This window comes from Chlorocebus sabaeus, chromosome 14 (genome assembly GCF_047675955.1).
Source record: "Chlorocebus sabaeus isolate Y175 chromosome 14, mChlSab1.0.hap1, whole genome shotgun sequence".
NCBI classification, from domain to species: domain Eukaryota; kingdom Metazoa; phylum Chordata; class Mammalia; order Primates; family Cercopithecidae; genus Chlorocebus; species Chlorocebus sabaeus.
Genome location: NC_132917.1, coordinates 101,719,190 through 101,739,374, shown reverse-complemented (window position 1 = coordinate 101,739,374; position 20,185 = coordinate 101,719,190). Strand labels below are relative to the sequence as shown.

General features: G+C 48.0%; 1 protein-coding gene across 6 annotated transcripts in view; it reads right to left on the bottom strand.

The window, feature by feature from the left end:
• Window positions 1–20,185, bottom strand: part of NPAS2 (neuronal PAS domain protein 2) — a 176,274-nt gene that overhangs the window by 42,709 nt on the left and 113,380 nt on the right. For all 6 annotated transcript variants that reach the window (XM_008008192.3, XM_073023246.1, XM_073023247.1 and 3 more), the window contains 3 exons: window positions 17,149–17,238; window positions 6,541–6,661; window positions 5,433–5,546 (listed from right to left, as the gene is read on the bottom strand). In XM_008008192.3, coding sequence (XP_008006383.1) covers window positions 5,433–5,546; window positions 6,541–6,661; window positions 17,149–17,238 — 325 coding nt within the window. The remainder of the gene's footprint in view (window positions 1–5,432; window positions 5,547–6,540; window positions 6,662–17,148; window positions 17,239–20,185) is intronic.

Genomic DNA, 20,185 nt, shown 5'->3' with positions numbered 1-20,185 from the left:
AAGGTGTGAGCAAGTGTCCTATAAAAAATACAACAGCTAGGCCGAGGCGGGTGGATCAACTGAGGTCAGGAGTTTGAGACCAGCCTGGCCAACATGATGAAACCCTGTCTCTACTAATACAAAAATCAGCCAGGCATCGTGGCACATGCCTGTGATTCCAGCTACTCAGGAGGCTGAGGCAGGAGAATCGCTTGAACCCTGGAGGCAGAGATTCCAGTGAGCTGAGATCGTGCCACTGCACTCCAGCCTGGGTGACACAGTGAGACTCCATCTCAAAAAAAACCAAACCAAACCAAAACAAAAAAAACGATGTTAGTGGTCATTTTTCTTCTACACATATTACATATTAATATTACATATTATTTTTTCAACTTTTGCCACACCTGGGAACTTGGAGCTTGGATAAGCTGTATGGCGAGGCTTGTGTAACAGCTATGTTTCCTAGTTTCTTTCTTTTTTCTTTTTTTTTTTTTTTTGAGACACAGTTTTACTGTGTCACCCAGGATGGGGTGCAGTGGCACAATCTCTGCTCACTGCCACCTCTACCTCCCAGGCTCAAGCAATTCTTATGCCTCAGCCTCCTGAGTAGCTGGGATTACAGGTGTGTGCCACCACACTCAGCTAATTTTTGTATTATCAGTAGAGACATGGTTTTGCCATGTTGGCCAGGCTGGTCTCAAACTCCTGACCTCAGGCAACGTGCCCGCCTCTGCCTCCCAAAGTGCTGAGATTACAGTTGTGAACCACTGCACCTGGCCCACACTTTCTTGTTTCTGTATTTGATGCTTTGACATCTGGGGCCTTGCTGGTGCTGGAGGGACTACCTCTCCTAGGGTTAGCTAATTCCTAGGGAGGACAAAAATCACCTTCCAGGTACCTTTCATATGCAAAGCAACCCACCTAGAACCCACACCCCAACCAGGTCCTTCAGGCTCTCATGTTCTGGGCCCTGTCCCCTGCCTTAACCAACCCCACAGACATCAGATAATTAGGGACAGCTCCTCCCTCCCAGAGCCCACTAAACTTATTCGAACTCACCAGTGCTAAGCCTGCCCACCCCCTCTCACCCATTCTTCCTCTTGGAAGCTACAGTAAAGGTTCCCTCGGCCTCCTGACCAACCCCGGTGCTTCTCTGTGTGGCCCTGCATGGTGGGCCGTGTGTGCCTCCCGTTCCCAGGGACCCGAGAGCGTGAACCTTTTCCTTCACGACAGTCATTTCCATGACTGTGTGTCTTCGTGTTTCATTAAAACACATCTCGGGTGCCCTTCACACAGCCTGGCATGTGGGTGCAGGGCATCTGACATGCATAGGCACAGGCATCATAGGCATCGTGGACCAGCAGAACGCCAGGAGGCTGGAGCAGGCCTGTGTCTGTGTGTTTCATTCCAACACAGATGGGTGAAAGGGAGCAGGCACTGGGCTCTGGGTTAGAGGGTCTGGGTGTGAATGTGGGCCCCCAACTTCCCACCCACACATCATAGATGCAACCCTTCTACGTGTCCATTTCCTCCTCTGTGAAGATGGGATGATGCCATCAACTACCTCAAAAGGCTGTGGCGAGGATTACATGATCAATGCAAAGCCTGAGCTCTGGGCCGGGTGCTTAGAAAGCATTCCTAGGGCGAGCTGTTTTTGTTACCTCGTTGTTCAATGTTTATTTAGAAGTAAACCTATGAAGTCAAATTTGAGTTCTTATTGTAAAGCATATCTCATAAATCATGGTGGTTAAATACTGGCAATTTTATAGGGTGCTTTTTTTTTTTTTTTTTTTTTTTTTTTTTTTTTTTTTTTTGAGATGGAGTTTCACTCTGTCATCCAGGCTGGAGTACAGTGGCATGATCTCGGCTCACTATAACCTCTGCCTCCTGGGTTCAAGTCATTCTCCTGCCTCAGCCTCCTGAGTAGCTGGGATTACAGGCGCCTGCCACTATGCCCAGCTAATTTTTGTATTTTCAGTAGAGACGGGGTTTCGCCATGTTGGCCAGGTTGGTCTTGAACTCCTGACCTCAGGTGATCCACCTGCCTTGGCCTCCCAAAGTGCTGGGATGACAGTGAGCCACTGCATCTGGCCTTTATATGGTTTAATCTGAGAAATTCGTTTGTCTCTGACAATTTTTGCTATCTATTTTAATCCCAGTTAGAATGATATTTCACGTACTCCACAGTCACACGGGGAACTCGTCTCAAGAAAGCCCCTTGAACGCTGGTTTGTGGAACAGGCTCTGAAAAGCCACTCTGCACTCTTGCTATCACATTTTCCACATTCCGTGCTGTGTGTTTATAGCAGTAATAGTTTCCACACACACACACACACACACACACACACACACACAAACAAAAACCTCACACATAATTTCCACACATTCTTTCAGGCAAACAAACACTATCTCAACCCACAGTGAAAGCAGAGCCTTGCTAGTTAAAAAAGAAAAAAAAGAAAACAAAAAGCCCCAGGTATTCAGAATGAAGCCTGCCTATTTCCTTGAAATCCTCCAAGATGTGGTAAATGACGGGATGCTTCAAAGGGATATTTGGCAGCATCTTAATGAGATCGTGGAAATGTAAATTCACGAAGGATACAACTGCTGCTCACCAGTCAATCACAGGCTGGTTTTCTGGTTATTTTTGTGTTTTGTTTTGAGACAGAGTTTTACTCTTGTTGCCCAGGCAGAGTCCAAATGGCGCGATCTCGGCTCACTGCAACCTCCGCCTCCCAGGTTCAAGCAATTCTCCTGTCTTAGCCTCCCGAGTGGCTGTGATTACAGGCACCCGCCACCATGCCTGGCTAACTTTGTATTTTTAGTCAAGACAGGGTTTCTCCATGTTGGTCAGGCTGGTCTCGAACTCCTGACCTCAGGTGATCCGCCCGAAGTGGGTGCACTGTTGCCATGGGGCAAGAAGGAGCAGCATCCTATGATTCCCACAGTCTTGGTGCCCTGAGGGCCAGGGTGCCTTTGCCCTTTGCCCTCTGTGCATGTGGCCATTGGCGTATGTTGCCATCACAGTAGCTGCCATTATGGCCAAAGCACACCAGTTTTTAAAAATTGTGGTAAAACACATATAACATAAAGTTTACCATCGTAACCATTTTTAAGTGTACAGTTCAGGAGGTCTAAGTACATTTACATTGCTGTGCAACCATCCCCACCATCCACCTCAAGGACTCCTTTCATCTTGCAAAACTGAAACTCTGTCCCCATGTAGCAACTGCCATGTCCCCCTCCCTCCAGCCCCTGGCACCCACCATCCTACTTTCTGTCTCTCTGAATTTGGCTATGGTTCCTCATATAAGTAAAATCATACAATATTTGTCCTTTGGTGGTTGGCTTATTTCACTCAGCAATAATGTCAAAGTGCTTCCGTGTTGCAGAGTGTCAGAATTTCCTTTCTTTCTAAGGCTGAATAATACTCCAGTGCATACATATACCACACTTTCTTCATTCATTCATCCACTGATGGACACGTGCGTTGCTTCCACCTTTTGGCTATTGTGAATAATGCTGCTATGAACACAGGTGTGCAAATATCTCCTCAAGTCTCTGTCTTCCCTTCTTTTGCGTACATACCCATATGCAGAATTGCTGGATCATATGCTAGTTCTATGTTGAATCTTTTGAGGAACCAGCACACACATGTAAAGCAAATTCCAAATCACTGTTTACATTAACTCAGTGATAAAGCTGTCTGGGAGGAAGGCCACTGCATTCTCTACAGAATGGCACCGGTATCACACTAGGGCAGTGCTTTTCAAAGTCCATAGCCCCTGGAAGCAGAACCCCAGAGCACTCCCCAACTGCACATTCCTGGGCCCTACCCTCCGATCTCCTGAGCTAGACTCTTCAAGGCAAAGGCTGAGGATCTGCCTCTTTACAAGCTGCCTCACCCAAAGAACCACCACACCAGGGTTAGTATGATGCTGGGTTCTCTACAAGGGTGCCTCTTAGGTCAGTTTCTTTAACTGAGTAGCCCAGCGAGCTTCCATTGACTCCTTTGTGTGGTTCATTAAACATTCATTTCATGGAGTTTGGGCAAGCCCTTCAGATGTGTGGGATGAGGCATGGTTAGGCCTTGGCTTCATCTGACTTTGCCCAGATGTAGGGGGCCACTTGGGAGGATGGACCTCCCACCACTTGCGACCACCTTAAGCCCTGGATGGGTCTGTTCCCAGAAGGGCCTCCCAGTTGGCCAAGGAGCCCACCATCCAGGCAGAAGTCCTGCACCCTGGACCTGAAAATCATGCTGGCAGGATTACGCTAAAGGTTTAGCATCTAGTTGGAGCCTTTTAAACAAAGCATGTATATTTATGCAAATAACATACAACAGAGGACCATCTGAGGTGGAAGGAAAAATCCTGGTTAGCCTCAACGTGAGGACTTGGTGCCATTACTTTGGCTGTTTCTAATAGAAACCCTGGCACTCATTTGACTGAGGGGATAGACCCACCACGTCCAGAGTGAAACAGCGGTAAAGAACGCAGCAGAAGTTAACGCTGTCATCTTCCGCTCTCTGCATCTCCCCCTCATTTCTGCAGCTCATCTTTCTGTTTTTGATTCCTTTGGTATTTTTCTCATTTCCTCTTTTTTCCCCCATTCCCTGTCAACACTTCTTTTTTTTTCCATCTTTGCTGCTTTATGAAATGTTAGCTGTTTCAAAGTGATTTGTTTTGTATTGTTTGGAGGAGCCCAGAAAACAAAATGCAGGCCTTCAGGAGCTCAGCCCATAACCAAGTCAGCTCGGGACTCGGTTTCTGAATTCCTGGCCTCAGACCTGCATTCCCATTTCGCAGGGGTCAGAAGTGAAAATAAGTGTTTTAGTCTAGTTCAGAGTTGTTGTCTCTGCAGTCAGAGTTGAGACAATTAGGTATTCGGGTAATTTCAGAAAATAAGACTTTGCCGCTTGGCTTATCCTGCTTGATAATTCATCCAATGCAGACTGCTGGCTCATTGTCAAATGACCCCTTTGCTGTGCATGAGGGCCACAGTGAGCAGAAGAGCTACGGACCAGGTCTACTAAAACACGTTCACAGCAGCACCGCCAGGGGAGGGAAAACGTGCAGAAGGGAAGGTTATGGATCGTCAAGTCACCACGAAGGCCTGTTCGGCAGAGTACGTAGGCTGAGCCTGTTCTGTATTCACTGTACGTTGTTTCTCACAGTACCGAATGATTTCATCAGCCAGAAGATAAATAAACGAATAACGTGTGTTTCAGTGGGACCGTGTGCACCGGCACAAACCGGTGTGGGAGTGTGTTCCTCTTGAATGGGAGAGAACATCGATGAGCACAAAAACACATCCTGGGAACTTGAAAATTCAAATGCAAATGTGAAAAGCACACGTTCTCCCTCCTCCTCCCTGGGCGATTCTTAATGCCCCCATGTGCACGTTTGCATGAGAAAAGACACTGTCACAATTATATGACAATTAAAGCTTACCATTGTTGTAAGAGCGAAAATTTCCTACAAATTTTATGTATTCATAAGTTGGAAATTCCTTTGGGTTCAAGCTGCCTCTGAGAAGATGGCAATAAAACTCTAAATCGCTGTCAGCTGGGCCGTTAAAGGAAGAAGAGGAGAGAAAGGGGTCGTGAGCATCGCACAGACTCTGAACAAGTAGCGTCTCTGTGAAAACTCTTACGGGATTTAGTCTACACATGGCCAGGCTACTTCTCTCATTGCAACTGACTTTTGGACCCTTGCTGCCCAGGGGTTTCCTTCCATCGTTCATAGATATTTTGCATTCCATACATGGACCCAATTAGTCTTAATTTGCTCCCAGATGTCTGTGGTTGGTGATGTCGGCATTGATTAGTTCCGGCTGTTTTCATACGGTATGTTAAAATAAAGCAGGTCATATAGAGCTGCTCCCTTTAATTTAATCTTTTTGCTTTGAAGTAAAATCAGATGTACGACAGGACAGATTATTCATGGAAAATGGACTCAGGCTTGCACTGATGCAAGCAGCTTTGCTACCTCATGCAATTGTGTATGCTTCATTAAGCGACACGTGGTTCATGAGGTATCGAGGTTAGCCTTCTACCTAGGTTGCCAAATATTTTGATAAAAACTTCTAAATTCCACAGAACACAAAAATGTATATAAATAACCAGGTGAGAGCCTCAGGAGGACAGAATTTGCATTTTGGACCTAATGATTCAGTTTTCAGCTGGTTTCGTGATATTCTATGAATTTAGCATCACAGTATCCTCCACAATGAGCTGATTCCTCACTGATGTTTGCACTGTTTCTTACTAAAAGACTCTCATGTAAAAAAAAGAGAAATCTTGTTATATACACAAAATAAATTATTATTCTTGAGTTCTCTGCTTTCAAATTTTCCACATAAAAGCCAAATGTCTTACATATTCCAAATTCCAGTTTTAGCTTTAAACCTAAAATATACCTCTAAGGATCTTGGAAATGTTCTGAGTCATGAGGAAAATTATTCTTAAAATTAGTTCTCCCTTCTTAATTCATTCTAACCTCCTTTCAAAAGCAAAATTCTCATCTTTCTAGCTTGTAAAACCACAAAAATTAAACTTACATTTTAAGTATTCTGGGGAGGGGGAATCCGTCACAAGCATATGGGAAGAAAGGATTTTATAAACTTCTGAATGTTCTTGTTCTGGGAGGAAATTTAACAAATTCTGATCCATGACATCCGACTGAAAAAGAAAATAAAGGACAAAGGTACACCCTCAACGAAGATGAAAAACAAAAGCAAAAACAAAAACTGAACATTCACAACGCAGAACTGGTTTCTGAAACGGAAAGTTCAATATCTGATTTTCTGTGGACGCTCTCAGTTTATCACTCCCTTGTTTTAAACAGTTACCTAAAAGGTTGTATGTGTTCAAATGTGTACGTGCTGTTGTCTGTGGGCCCAGGAGGGAACTAAGAGTGAAGTCAGACAAATGTAGGAAGGACTGAGTCCTCCTCTCGCTTGAGAAGTGCTGTTTGCTGACGCTCTTGTGCTTTGGCTCGGGTGCCATGGCCCCTGTGCACACCTAGTACGAGGTCAATCATTTATTTAAATTTATTTAAACCATGGGGTTCCTTTCCTGACCCTTAGGGCAGCAAAGGGCTGCCTGTCTACTTCTTAAACGTCTTTAAGTTACGGAACTGCACGTGTTTTTCTGAGTACCTTGGCACTGTAGCTACAAAATAAAGATAAGGTAAAGATTGAGTGCTGTCCAATAGAACTATCTGTGATGATGGAAATGGTCTGTCATCTGCGCTGCCTGTAACGGGAGCCACTAGCCACACGGTTACTGAGCACTTGAAACATGGCTAGCGAACAAGGGACTGAATTTCAAATTTCTTTTTTTTTTTTTTTTTTTTGAGACGGAATGTTGCCCTTGTTGCGCAGGTTGGAGTGCAGTGGTACGATCTTGGCTCACTGCAACCTCCACCTTTCGGGTTCAAGCGATTCTCCTGCCTCAGCCTCCCAAGCAGCTGAAATTACAGGCGTCTGCCACCACGCAAAGCTAATTTTTTGTATTTTTAGTAGAGATGGGTTTCACCGTGTTGGCCAGGCTGGTCTTGAACTCCTGACCTCAGGTGATCCGTCTGCCTCGGCCTCCCAAAGTGTTGGGATTACAGGCATGAGCCATCAAGCCTGGCCCATTTAATTTGAATTGAAATTTAAACAGCCACATGTAGCTAGTGGCTATCATATTAGATATGCAGGTAGGAGCTCCCAGTAGACAGAGGAGACAGGCACCTCTCTCTTCCTCAGTTTCCCTCAATAAACTCATCCACTCTCAGAGCTTCAAACACAATCTGCATACACTTTCAGATTTGAATATCCAGCCAACCCTCTCATGAGCCAGCCTCAGCCTTCCAACTGCTACTCACATGCTCCCTGGGGACCGCAGATGCACACACGTCCCGAACATCAGCATTCTTTCCCACCCATACCATCTCCAACCCTTGTGTTTGCATCTCCATCAACAGTATCATCAGTTGGTCACCTGCCTGTCCCAGACACTCTGGTGGCATCTTTGTCTCCTTTCCTTCTCGTCCTTACCGTCAAACCAAACAGTGTCCAACCGCTGACCATTTTTCTCCCTCAAATTCTCTGCTCCATCCACTTCTATTTCTCCAGCTTCCACCCTAGTCCAGACCCCTATCCTCTCTTGCCTGGGAATGATTTGGCTAAACTGGTCTTCCCACATCCACTTTGGTGCCTATCCAATTTGTTCTCCATCAGCAGTCAGAGAAGCTCACATCAGATCAAGTCACAACTGTCCCTTGGCTTCCAACTGCTCCAGGAACAAAGCCTCAACTGCTCAACACAATTTCACAGCTCTTCACAGCTTAGCCTCCGCCTGCTCTGGCTCCCAGAACTTCTCTAACCCTTCCGAGCCTTTTTCCTCCAGCTTGCCCTCTGTTCTCCCTCTGAGCCTCACCTGGGCTGTTCCCTCAGGCAGGAAGATGCTGCACCCCGCCCTTGTGTTTAACGAACCCCTGTGCAACCTTCGGGTCCCTGCTTTGAAGTCACTTCCTCTGAGAAAGCCCCAGGTGACACCCTCCACCCCCACTGATGATTTAAGGGCCTCTGAGGGGACAGTGACCGTCTTGATGGGACATTAGGTGACTAGCATCACGGCAAGGCAGGTGAGAGCTCAGAGCCCAGGCTTGAAAGCAGGTTCTGCCCCTCCATGCTGCATTTTCCTCAGTTGCAAGATGAGGAAACCACGAGGGTTCCATGAGCTCATTTGCCTCCACTGCTGATAAAACAGCACATGGCAGACATTCAATAAATGCCAAGTGTGATCAGGCACCGAATGACCAGTTACAGAATGACGACAGGGGCATCTGCACCACGGTGACATTTTCCTGTACAGCTATGTGGTGACCGGTGCACTCTGCCTCCCTCCCTCCACCCAGAGCTTCAGGAGAGCAGGGCCCAGTGCCTTGTTCACCATCATATCCCCGATGTCCAGGACGGTGCCTGGCCTTCAATAAGACTGCACTAACCAGCTGAAAGAATGGCGTGGCCAGCACTATGACAGGTATTAAAACAAGGTGCCCAGGGAACACTGTGGATGGTGTGCTGCCTCCAAAATGACAGGGTAGAGGAGACTCCTGGGGAACAATTCCTAGAAGGAGGAATCCTTGAGTGGGAACCAGGGGACAAGACAGGGTCTGCCAGACAGGGTGGGAAGGTGGTCCAGTCAGGGGGTTCAGCGTGCACAGAGGCATGAGGTGGGTACCCTGACAGTACTGCAGGAAGGTGGGGAACAACAGGGAGGGCGAGAAGCCACAAGAGAGGAGGTTGCACAGGGAAGCAGGGCCCAGATGAGAGAGGCCTCAGAGGAGTCAGGGCTCGACCCTGTGTCAGGAGGAGCCACGAAGTACCTGAAGGAAGAGGGTGGCCAGACTGCTCATGTATTTTAAGGAGATCCTGCTTGTGGTTGGAGGGAGAGAGCACTGGAAGTCAGGCTGGAGATGGCCAGGGTCTCCATAGAGACAGGGGAAGGAGTGGAGAGAGTCCCAGGCAACTCATCAATATTGTAGTCTAACCAATGCTTGCTGAGAGCCACCACGTGCCAGCCGCTGTTGGGCACGGGGAAGACACGTCGGGAAGCAGGAAGAACCCCTCGCTGCCTGCAGTCAGTGTTCCGGTGGGTGGGAGGACAGTGGACACAGCTTGGCGGCTGATCGGAGGACGGGAGGAGGGAAAGGAAGGACTCAGCGTGGCTTCCAGGCTCTGACTCGGACCCACCGGCCTTTATCTTTATCGACTAGACTCTACCAGGATCGTCTCTCATCTATGCTACCATTTCTCATTCTGGCTTTCTCCAAGTTTCTTCGGATGTTCTGGTTTTATTTTAAGCCCATTCTCTCTAGTTTTTTTAGAAGATGACTCATGTTCACAGATGAAGTAGTCTTTCTTCTTGAAGATATTTCAAATACTTGAAAATGAAAACTAAGTGACTCCACGGCCTCTTCTTGGAGGGCTCCATCTGAAACCACTTCCCCTGACACGGGGTGTGGCAGAGAGCAAGGCTGGGTGGCTGCCTGGCCGGGTCACTTGTGTGAGAGAACTTTACTGATATAGGTCCAAGGGCCAGTATCAGGCCACAGGTTCTGCACAGAATAAAGATGAATGCTGGATGCAAGTAGGGGCAGGTATGATATGTGGGAGGTTGCCAGGATGATGAATTAACACACAGAAAGGGCTCCAGACTGTGCTTGGCTCTTGTATGTATTTGCTAGTACGTTGCTATTACGCTATTTCCACATGCTGAAAACCAACACAAACAATGATCATTTGAAATTTTAACCCTAGTGCTTACAGGAGAGAAGAGGACATCTACAGTTGAATGATCCTCTGAATGAGCTGAGTTCTGTTTATTAAAATAATAGCAGTCACGGAGACAAGGGAGGGAATGTGCCATCCACAGCCGTCTTCACAGCTGAGTCCCACGATCGGGAAGGTCACCTGCCAGTGGAGGTGGGCAGTCCCCTCTCCCAACTGCCTGATGGGCCTTGAACCAGCAGCACCAGTGCAGTGACACCCAGCTGTGTTAAATGAGCCTGTACTAAAAGCACACTGAGGCTGACTGGAAGAGGGCTGGATGGACACTTCCTCCCAGAGTGTCCCTGAGGCACTCTGGCGGTTTTGGCTTGAGATCTGTGCTGGCTGCAGTGAGAAGAGGGAATGGTGATCAGCCCTGGAGAAACTTCACCATGAGAAAAGAAGGGCTTAAGGGAAGTCACTTGGGGTCTTGGTCTCCCTAAAGGACCGGGAAGTTGGAGGCATATTTGATCCACTTAGATTCAGTTTAGATTCAAAGTCAAACTCATGGCCATACAGCTAAGCTTTCAGAAGGGATTGTAGAGAATGGCTTTGACTTTGTTTGTAATAGTAAGAATTAACTTACTCGGGAGGCTGAGGCAGGAGAATGGCGTAAACCCAGGAGGCGGAGCTTGCAGTGAGCTGAGATCTGGCCACTGCACCCCAGCCTGGGTGACAGAGCCAGACTCCGTCTCAAAAAAAAAAAAAAAAAAAAAAAAAAAGAATTAACTGCGATATAAAAGGTATGAATTATACAGAAAGAATCTCTGTTCATCAGAATGCCCTAAAAAGGAGGGAAAGGTAAGCCACAAAGTGAGACAGGATATTTGCAACACATACGTCTGTGGTATGGCCCAAAATTAAGGTTCTAAATTATATGCTGCCTTGGCATCTGGTAAAATTGGAAGGGCCTCAAATGGCCTAACTGCAGGCTCCCTCCCCACACAGATGAGGCCCCCCGGCCAAACCCCCTTCTTATCATGGCGGCAGGTACAGTTTCTGCTCATCCCTGAGTAGCAGGTTGTGGAATTATTCAAACAGGTTAATCACATCCTCTTGTGGGGACCGGGGGTCACCTCACCCTCTTGTTACTGCAGAGCCTGCCTCCCATAGCCTCTGCTGGTTCACTCTCTTCCCACGTGCAGCCCCCTGTGGCCCTGTGCGGCCCTCCTCTGGGCTGTCAGTATCTGTGACTAATTAACTGCTGTTGGCCTCATCCAGTGTCAGCTGTGGAGTGTTCAGACATCCCCATTACCCTAGAGTGGGGTGAATGAGAGGCAGTTAAAACAATACCTGCCCACAGCTTGTGTCCGGATCGCAGAAAGCGAGCCTACTCATAATTACAAGAAAAAAACCCAATCAAAGAGGAGGATGTCCAAATACCTGAGCAGGTAATTCAGAAAAGATGGAATCTAAATGGTTGACAAACGTACAGACACTCAATCTCATTGGTAACTGAGAGAAAAGCAAAGTAAAACTCCATGAGACACCTTCATGTACTAGACTGGCAAAAGCAAGAAGTCTGACAATGCCAAGTTCTGATGCCACAGCACTGCGACGTCTCCACCTTGCTGGTGCAGGGCAAACTGGTGCCACCGCTATGGAATCATTCTGGCGTTATTTAGTAAAGGTGGAGGCAGAGCTTCCCTCAACCCAGCCATTCTCCAGCTAGTCAGTCCTCCAGGGATGCTTGCAAACGTTCATCAGGAAACACTACAGGATGTTCACGGAAGCTCCTAACTGGGAGGAATGTAGGAATTGCAGCACATTCCTACGATGGAACACTACCCAGCAACAAGAAGAGCCCACAGCAGCTACATCTGCCAGTGTGAGGCAGGCGCATCGCACAAACGATGCTGAGCAAAAGGAGAAGTCACAGGAGTCCATTTTCAAGGATTCCATTTACATACAGTGAAACAGAAGGCGACACTAACTTAAGAGTTTAGCAGTGAAGTCAAAGTTGGGGAAACTACAAAGGAAAGCAAGCAAACAACGATCTTAAAAGTCAGGAGAATGGTTGCCTCCAAGTGGAAGGTGGGGGTGTGATGAAAAAGGGGCAGGCAGGAGCGTCTGTGGTCTCAGCCGTGTTCTATTTCTTCGCCTCAGTGACAGCTGCATGGATATTCGCTTGATCAATTTAATACTGAATATATGTTTTATACACACATCTGTATGGTATATAAAAATCAAAAGGCATAAAAAAAAAATCTAACTAGAGGCCTGGAATCTTTTAATCCATGATCGACTCTAAGCTGCAGCCACACCTGTCAGGGCTCTGCTCCGACCCAGAGACACCTCTGACAAAATGACGTGGATCAGGTGGGAGCTTCCAGCAGGTGAGGGCAGGGTGGGGTGGGAAGGGCAGGGGGAGGCTTCCTGAAAAGCATGTCTCATGGTCTTGGCCTTGCTGCTGTGTTTTGTGGTAACACAGGCCAGGGGCTTTGGCTTTCCTTTTCTGGGACCTCCTCCTGCTATGCCCCTTCCTCAGGAACTTGGCTCTAAATCCCATTCTGGTCTTGTACTTTCTTCTCGCTGGGGCTTGTACCTGGCGAGCCAGCATGATATGGAGGTATTTTCTGGCTTGCAGATTTCTCCAGTTTTAGGAACACTTGTGCCTTATTTTCCTTGGGGAAGGTAAGGTTATCCACGCACATAGTTCTCATATCCAAGGCACGCCCCACCCGTGGCAAGCTGCTTGCAGTTGCTCATAACCCCAGTTATGAATTCAGTCCCTCGTTCAATGAACACTTAGGCACACGGCAAATGTTCAGGGCTGGGGATATGATGTCTGCCTTAAGAGCTTAGCACGGTCCAGCTCATCAGACAACACCGCATCTATGAACAAATCAGAAAGTAACCCAGGAAGCTAACTTTCAAAAAGTCAAAAAAAAAAAAAAAAGGCACAAACAGGAAACACGGATTATGCCTACTTTTGGTCTCTCATTTGGATCTGCCTCAGCCATACTCCTTCCTCATTCTGTCCAAGGCACGTGGCTCATGCCCCTTGCATCTCTCCTGCAAGGTTTTCCTTCCAGAAGCTCCCGTGAGCCCTTGGCCTCCATCGTATGCACGTCTGTCTTGCTCATGTTCCTTGCCTGTGTCAATTCTAGACACCAAAATGTGCCGGTGTTGCCACTACTGAAAAATTCTCACTGTTATTGTTATTTTGTTTTTGAGACAGGTCTCACTCTGTCACCCCGGCTGAGGTGCAGTGGCGTGATCTCGGCTCACTGCAACCCCCTCCTCCCAGGCTGAAGCGGTTTTCCCACGTCAGCCTCTCAAGTAGCTGGGACTACAGGCACGCGCCACCACACCTGACCAATTTTTGGATTTTTCGTAGAGACAGGGTGTTGCTGTGTTACCTAGGCTGGTCTTGGACTCCTGACCTCAAGTGATCCACCCACCTCAGTCTCCCAAAGTGCTGAGATTACAGACGTGAGCCACTATGCCTGCCAGTTCCCATCTTAAAATCACTTTGCTTTGAGCTATTTTATTCTCTTTTTTTCTCTGCCAATTTGGTAAAGAAAGTTCTAGGCTATGTCATCAGAAACTGCTGTACAAAAATCTATCACACGAGCTTCTGTTACATCTGAGATGCTGGCAGTGTGAAGGAAACAGAGAGAGACTTGAAGCCCCACAGCCTGAGAAGTGGGAAGGCATTCTGGCTGCTCTTGTCCCCCTTACAAGGGCTCTCCAATCCCCAGTCACACAAGGGGCGTGGGAGGGGACCCTGGCAGGCCAGCCTGTGCTTGGTGTGACACCAAGAGGGGTACTGCTGCCGGGGTCCCCAGCCTCCTGCCCTCTGCTACCCTATGTCCCGATCTCCACGAAGAAGAAGAGCCGCTTCTTCCTCGAGGACTGACCACCACCTCTCAGCTCCTCATTCTCCCTTTCGGAGTCCCACACCCTGAAAACATCCAGCTTTACTGTGAACTGTACAGGATTCTGAGGAGTGGTTAAGGACCAAGCTCTGGAGCCAAAGTACCTGAGTTCAAATCCCAGCTCTTCCCTGGCTGGCTGTGGAACCTTGGGTACATTGTTTAATCTCTCTGTGCCTCAGTTTCATCATCTGTGAACTAGGTAGCTACGTACTTCATAGGATCCATAAGAATAAGGAGAGCAAACATAATACAGCCTCGCTCCGGGCCAGGCACGGTTCTATGCGCCTATACATACCAACGCATGTGAGTGACTCTTAATGGGTGCCTGCTACACTGTAAGTGCTCAGTGTTAGTCACCCAAGGTTTAATGGATGAAATCTCTCGACAAAATTGCAAACTCCAAAGGAAAGACAACCTCACAAGTTTTGAAATGTTGCATCATCTGTGGAAAGGACCTGGGCTCACAAGGAGTGATATTTAATCATTAAGTATGCATCTAAGTAAACCAAACCAAAATCAGAATTCCTAAATGATGACCCAAATCCTGGGCACCAGAAAGACACCAGAGCAGAGTGGTGACCAAGCTGGGTTCTGCAGTCAGCTGTCCCCGGGATAAGCCCCGCTCTGCCCCTCACTGCCTGGGCCACTGGGGCTTCCTCACCATAGTGGAAGTCATGGAGGTCTCACTCCCAGATCCGCTCCTCTGCCCAACCAGCTGTATGCTGACTGCACCAGGGAAGTGTCCATCCTCAACAGCCTTTGCCTACCCACTTGCAGAGGAGGATCCTGGTGAAAACTGGACAATGAAAGCTAAAAGTAAATTGCAGTTAAATGTGGGGACTGCCCGGCCCAGGCTCACCTGCACCAGGGAGTCGAGGGCTGACTCCGTGTCTGGGCATGGGTATATACACAGACTCTTAGTTTGCATTCGAGTGGGTCCAGCATTGATAAATCAGAGTCGGGTCATTTCTGGCCCTTGTAGAGTTAGGAAATAACTTATGAAAGCGGTCCTAAATTGCTCCGTAATTTCAGGTCGGAAGAATTTGCCTCTTACTTTCTAAGTCCTGTCTGCCATGTACAGCAACTGGGTCATCAGATAATTACAAGAGCGTAAAGCAGAACAGTGCAAATCCTGTTTACCCAAACAGCTCTGGCTCCTGTCTCTCATTCCCAGGTCAATAAGCAGGCCACGTGTGGTTGCTTTCAGTCAGTGCCTACCACTGCCGAACCCTTGCCATTCAATACAAAACACAAGCGCCCTCCAAAGAAGTACCCCAGCTCTTCTGTCCCTAGACACGCTCAGATCCGCCCAGCTTCTCTGGGGTGATGATGGGGGTCATTTCTGTATTAATGGTGGCAGCCCTATCACTGGCCTCCTGGTCAGAGATGAAAATCAAGGTGCAGCTGCACCCTCAGCTTCCTCCTTCAGGCTGAGTGAGGATGAGCCTCTTCTGACGGCTATCAAGAAGACAGAGCCCCCCTGCTCCCCGCCACCAGCCTGACACACCCTTGTTTTAGGAAATGGGCTGGAACACAAAGGGGAGACAGATTAGGTTAGATGAGGGCCTAATGGGAAGGCATCTGCTTAGCAACATAAAAAATGCTCTTGTGGGCCATGGCTCAGTGAATGCAAAGAAAAATGTAGGCAGCGCTTCGATCTACACACAGCATCGTTTGCAGAAACGGTGGAACGAGGGAGTGGCTTCCATGGAAAGGTATGGCCCAGGATGATGTGGGCCCTGGGCCACCAGCAGGGCAGGGCTCATCACCCCAAGGCAGATGGAAGCTGCCCATGGAACAAGGCCACACTGCTCCCTGGGCAGGCGCAGCTAAGGAGAGGGAGCCACGGTCCTCCAGTATCATCCTGGCCCAAGCTTTCCTATGTGGGAACCCGGGGCACGCTTTCCCCTTTTCGTCACATAAACTGAGTGCCCATCCATGGATGAGCAGGTGTGGGGGGTGCTGGGGAAGGTTTGGGCTGGGCTCATTGGGAGGACAGAGGACAGAAGAGAGAGGACGTTTCGTTCTTATCCATCACACTTGCTGCTCCTGGTACAGCTGTCATTCTCACTCAGGCTCTGTAGGAACAGGCAATGGTGTGGCAGGAGATGGGAGCCTGGTCAGATGCCCATGAAGGAGCCTCAAAGGTGGCTCCTCCACCAGCCAGGTACAGACCCGTGAGTCACTGAGTCAGGGCTTACCAGAGAGCCAGCAAGGCTTATGCAGAGAGGAGGGAGGGAAGGAGGGAGGACAAAGGCAGAGGGAGGAGGGAAGAAGAAGGGAAGGAAAGGAGGGAAAGAGTGGGGAGGGACATCTGTCAGGGCCTGTGACCATACCACAGCCACTTCTGCCATCCTGGAGTGTCCATCGTGCACTCCTGGAATGCAAAGCCGACCCTCTCCAGGTCTACCCAGACACTCCTCACTCCCCAAGGCCTTCCAAGACATCAGTCTTCCCAGAGCAGTTCAACCGCCAGGAACCAGCAGTGCTGCCGAACCCTGACCACCACTAAGTGTGGCTACCCACCTGCAACCTCAGACATGTGCCAAGTAAGCCCCAAACCATGCTTCAACCCAAGTTATCTGTTGTCTTCTCCCTGGATCAGCTGTCAGGTGACGCTGGATGTCTGTCAGCCTCCATGATGGCTCTGAGCTCCACTAACAGTGCTGTGACTCTCTCATCAGTCCCCATTTCTGACCCAGGAAAAGAATCTGTAGCCACAACTCCCACTCCAGGCCTTGCCTGTTCCAGGATGGCACACGCCGGCATCTGCCCTTTTCCTGGAAGGCTCCTGGGACCTTGACCTCGGCCTGGTCCTGTCCCTAAAACTCAGTAGTCCTTTACTCTCCACCCCCTTCTCACCTGCAGCCCCTGACACCTGCACCACCTCCCATCTGAGATCTAATGACTCTCAACAGAAACATGATAACGTGAACCGGTAAAGGCCATTGGAGCAGAAACTCACCGGTAAATGCCCAAGGAGAGGCGTGATACTGTCAGAGACATAGATGATGCTGCCGTCTGTTGTCACCGCGATAATGAAGCCATCTAATGCCTGTGGAAAATGCAACATTTGAAAGCTCCTTAGCAACGCTTTTATGGAGGAGCATGTCACCGAAGCAGAGGACACTATTTGAGGACACTGGCTTTGTTTTATAATCCTCAGAATATTTCCATGAATAACCTCATGGCACTTCTTGGCCTTCCACGGAGGACAGCTTCTTACAGAGAATGTGTCTGGCCCAGGAAAAGCATTTGCAAAAGCACTACAGGATCAGTGAAAAATGTGACCTAGTGGCATAATAAAATAACACTTAGCCATGGAAATTCCCTAAGTAGGTTTAATGATAAGCACATTATTAGCCTGATTCAGAAATACCACCATTGCCATTAGAAAACATCAGCCATAGCTGATGGTTCCCATCTCCCTACCCCTGCCATCACTGAGTTCAATGGTAAACATTTGCCCTGATAAAGATATCAGACCTAACAGATGCATGAAAAACAGAAAGTGTGCCTGTTGGCCGAGGTGGGCCTCTGCTCACATTCATTGCCACAAGAGAAATGCCCACTGAAGGAACTGCTTATAAAGAACATTCACATGATTCTACAGGGCTGGGTGGGTGTGGGGGTTGCGTAACTCAACTGGATCCATAAGCATTTCAGAATGTCTGAAAAATTCATGCATTTGAAAGTCTCTACTGAGTGCCTACTCTATGCTGGGCACACTGTCCTGGGTGCTTGTGATATAACAGGTTGAAGGGGGGCAATGCTTTCTCATAAAGCAGGCACTGTTGCTCGTGTTTTTTTGTTTTTTTGGTTTTTTTTGAGATGGAGTCTCACTGTCGCCCAGGTTGGAGGGCAGTGGCATGATCTCGGCTCACTGCAACCTCCGCTTCTCAAGTTCAAGTGATTCTCCTGCCTCAGCCTCCCAAGTAGCTGGGATTACAGGCACACACCACCATGTCCAGCTAATTTTTGTATTTTTAGTAGAGAGAGGGTTTCACCATGTTGACCAGGCTGGTCTTGAACTCCTGTCCTCAAGCGATCTGCCTGCCTCAGCCTCCCAAAGTGCTGGGATGACAGGTGTGAGCCACTGCGCCCGGCCACTTTTGCTGGTTTTAGATTATTTATTGGGATTTATTTTGGTGTGGGTGCTTGTAATGCTTTCATAAGATGTATCTGAAAGTTGATTTCTAAAACAAAGACGACATAATTCAGCAGAGAATAGGATCATAGTGGCAACTGGCTGTCTAGGTGAAGGGGAGGGATGCCAGTGAAGGGGAGGAGACTAGAAATGAAGCCTACCTCTCCAAGTCTTTAAGGGAATAATAGGCCCAGGGAGACTTTCACTGGAAACCTGTCACTGTCGATTCACTGACTTTTTCTTTGAAAGACTATCTTTCCCGAATCTGGAAGTTTTTCCGCTTAGGAAAAAAAGTGAAATATGTGCTTAGAAAGCTCCGGAAACATGTTGCATGCACTCAACTAGATGGTCACATGATGTCTGAGAATCTGCGTGGAGGAAAGGGCGTTCATTCTTTCACGTGAGGAGGGTGTGGTTAAGTGCGTGGCAGCAGGAACCCGGAAGAGGCCAGGAGCAGTTTGTGTGAAGGTTACCTTTGTCGCATATGCCGAAATGGGAAAGAGTTCTTTTCACCAGGAAAGTTAACACTAGACTCATTTATTATTTTACACTGACAGCTGGCAGGATTTAGACTGAAGAACAGATTCAAGTACGTTTCTTAAATGGACCTCATCCTCTTGGATGACATCAGTGGTTCTCAACTGGGAGCAATTTCGGTAATGTCTGGAGGCATTTTTGGTTGTCACCACTGGAGTGGGTGGTGTTGGCATCTAGTGCTGCCAAATATCCTGTAATACGCAGGACAGCCCCCACGACAAAGAACTACCAGGTCCAAAATCACCATAGGGCAAGATTGAGAAATGCTGGGTTAAATTTGTGAGTTACGGTAAACGAAGCAGTACATCCCAGGAACTTTTCCTTCCCAAGTATTTTTCTAAAAATGTTTTGAAGTCATCTTGGCAGCCCTCTAGGAGGTGAATTTTTTTTAAGGGGTAAGGGTACTGTTGATGACATCAGTGAGACTTTTCTGGAAAAAGCAGATTGGAAAGCTGGGTAAAGCCAGGGCAGTGCAAACGGTCTTGCACAGTGAGCCCATGTCCCTCCTGAATGTCTAAAGCAAGCGGGTGTTAAAAAGCTGAAGGTATTTATAGACGGAAGATAACTTTCATCAGCTCATTGGCATTTCCATCAACTCTATGAGAGCTGCACTGAGTCACTGCTTTAAGAAAGCTTGCTATGGTTCTGGAAGTCCCATCGGTAGCATCTGAAAGGGATTCAACAGCAAGAGATTGCAAAGTGCTGTGCCCCTCTCCATGGAAGGGTGATTTTGACTGGGGTGTTTCCAAAGGAGCCATAATGGTTCAGAATTTGATACCCGCCACACACTCGAGGGAAATGAAACCTTCCCTTTCTGCTAATTCCTGAATCAGTTGGAACATTTCTTGTGTTCTCTGGGACAACCTCTGGGCTAAGAGATCGCTTTTCTGATTAAAATTCAGAAATTCCACAAGCTCCTATTCCCCGGGCCACAGGCACTTTGTCTCCTCTTGAGTGAAATTGTTCCAATGCTGGTAGCCACAGTCTTTGCCAGCTGATACTTTCCCAGCTCAGCTGGTCTGCAGCCAGGTCAATTTTGTTTTTTCAAACTTCACAGCTATGTGAGTCCCCCTGGAGTCTGGTTTTGTGCCTCTTTGAGAGAAGATGGAAGAAGATGGGAGTCACATCTGGAGGGCATTAGCAGTTCCCTAGAGACAAGATGGGTTCTCTCCTGGGCTCTGTCCTTATTTTAAAAAGGGAACATCCTGGCCACTAAGACATGGCACCTGGATTCTTCACAGTCTCTGAAAAAAACAGAGGGAGGTGCAGCTGGAGAGAGACCCATGCTATGGGAAGGTTGCACTGGACAATGACGACA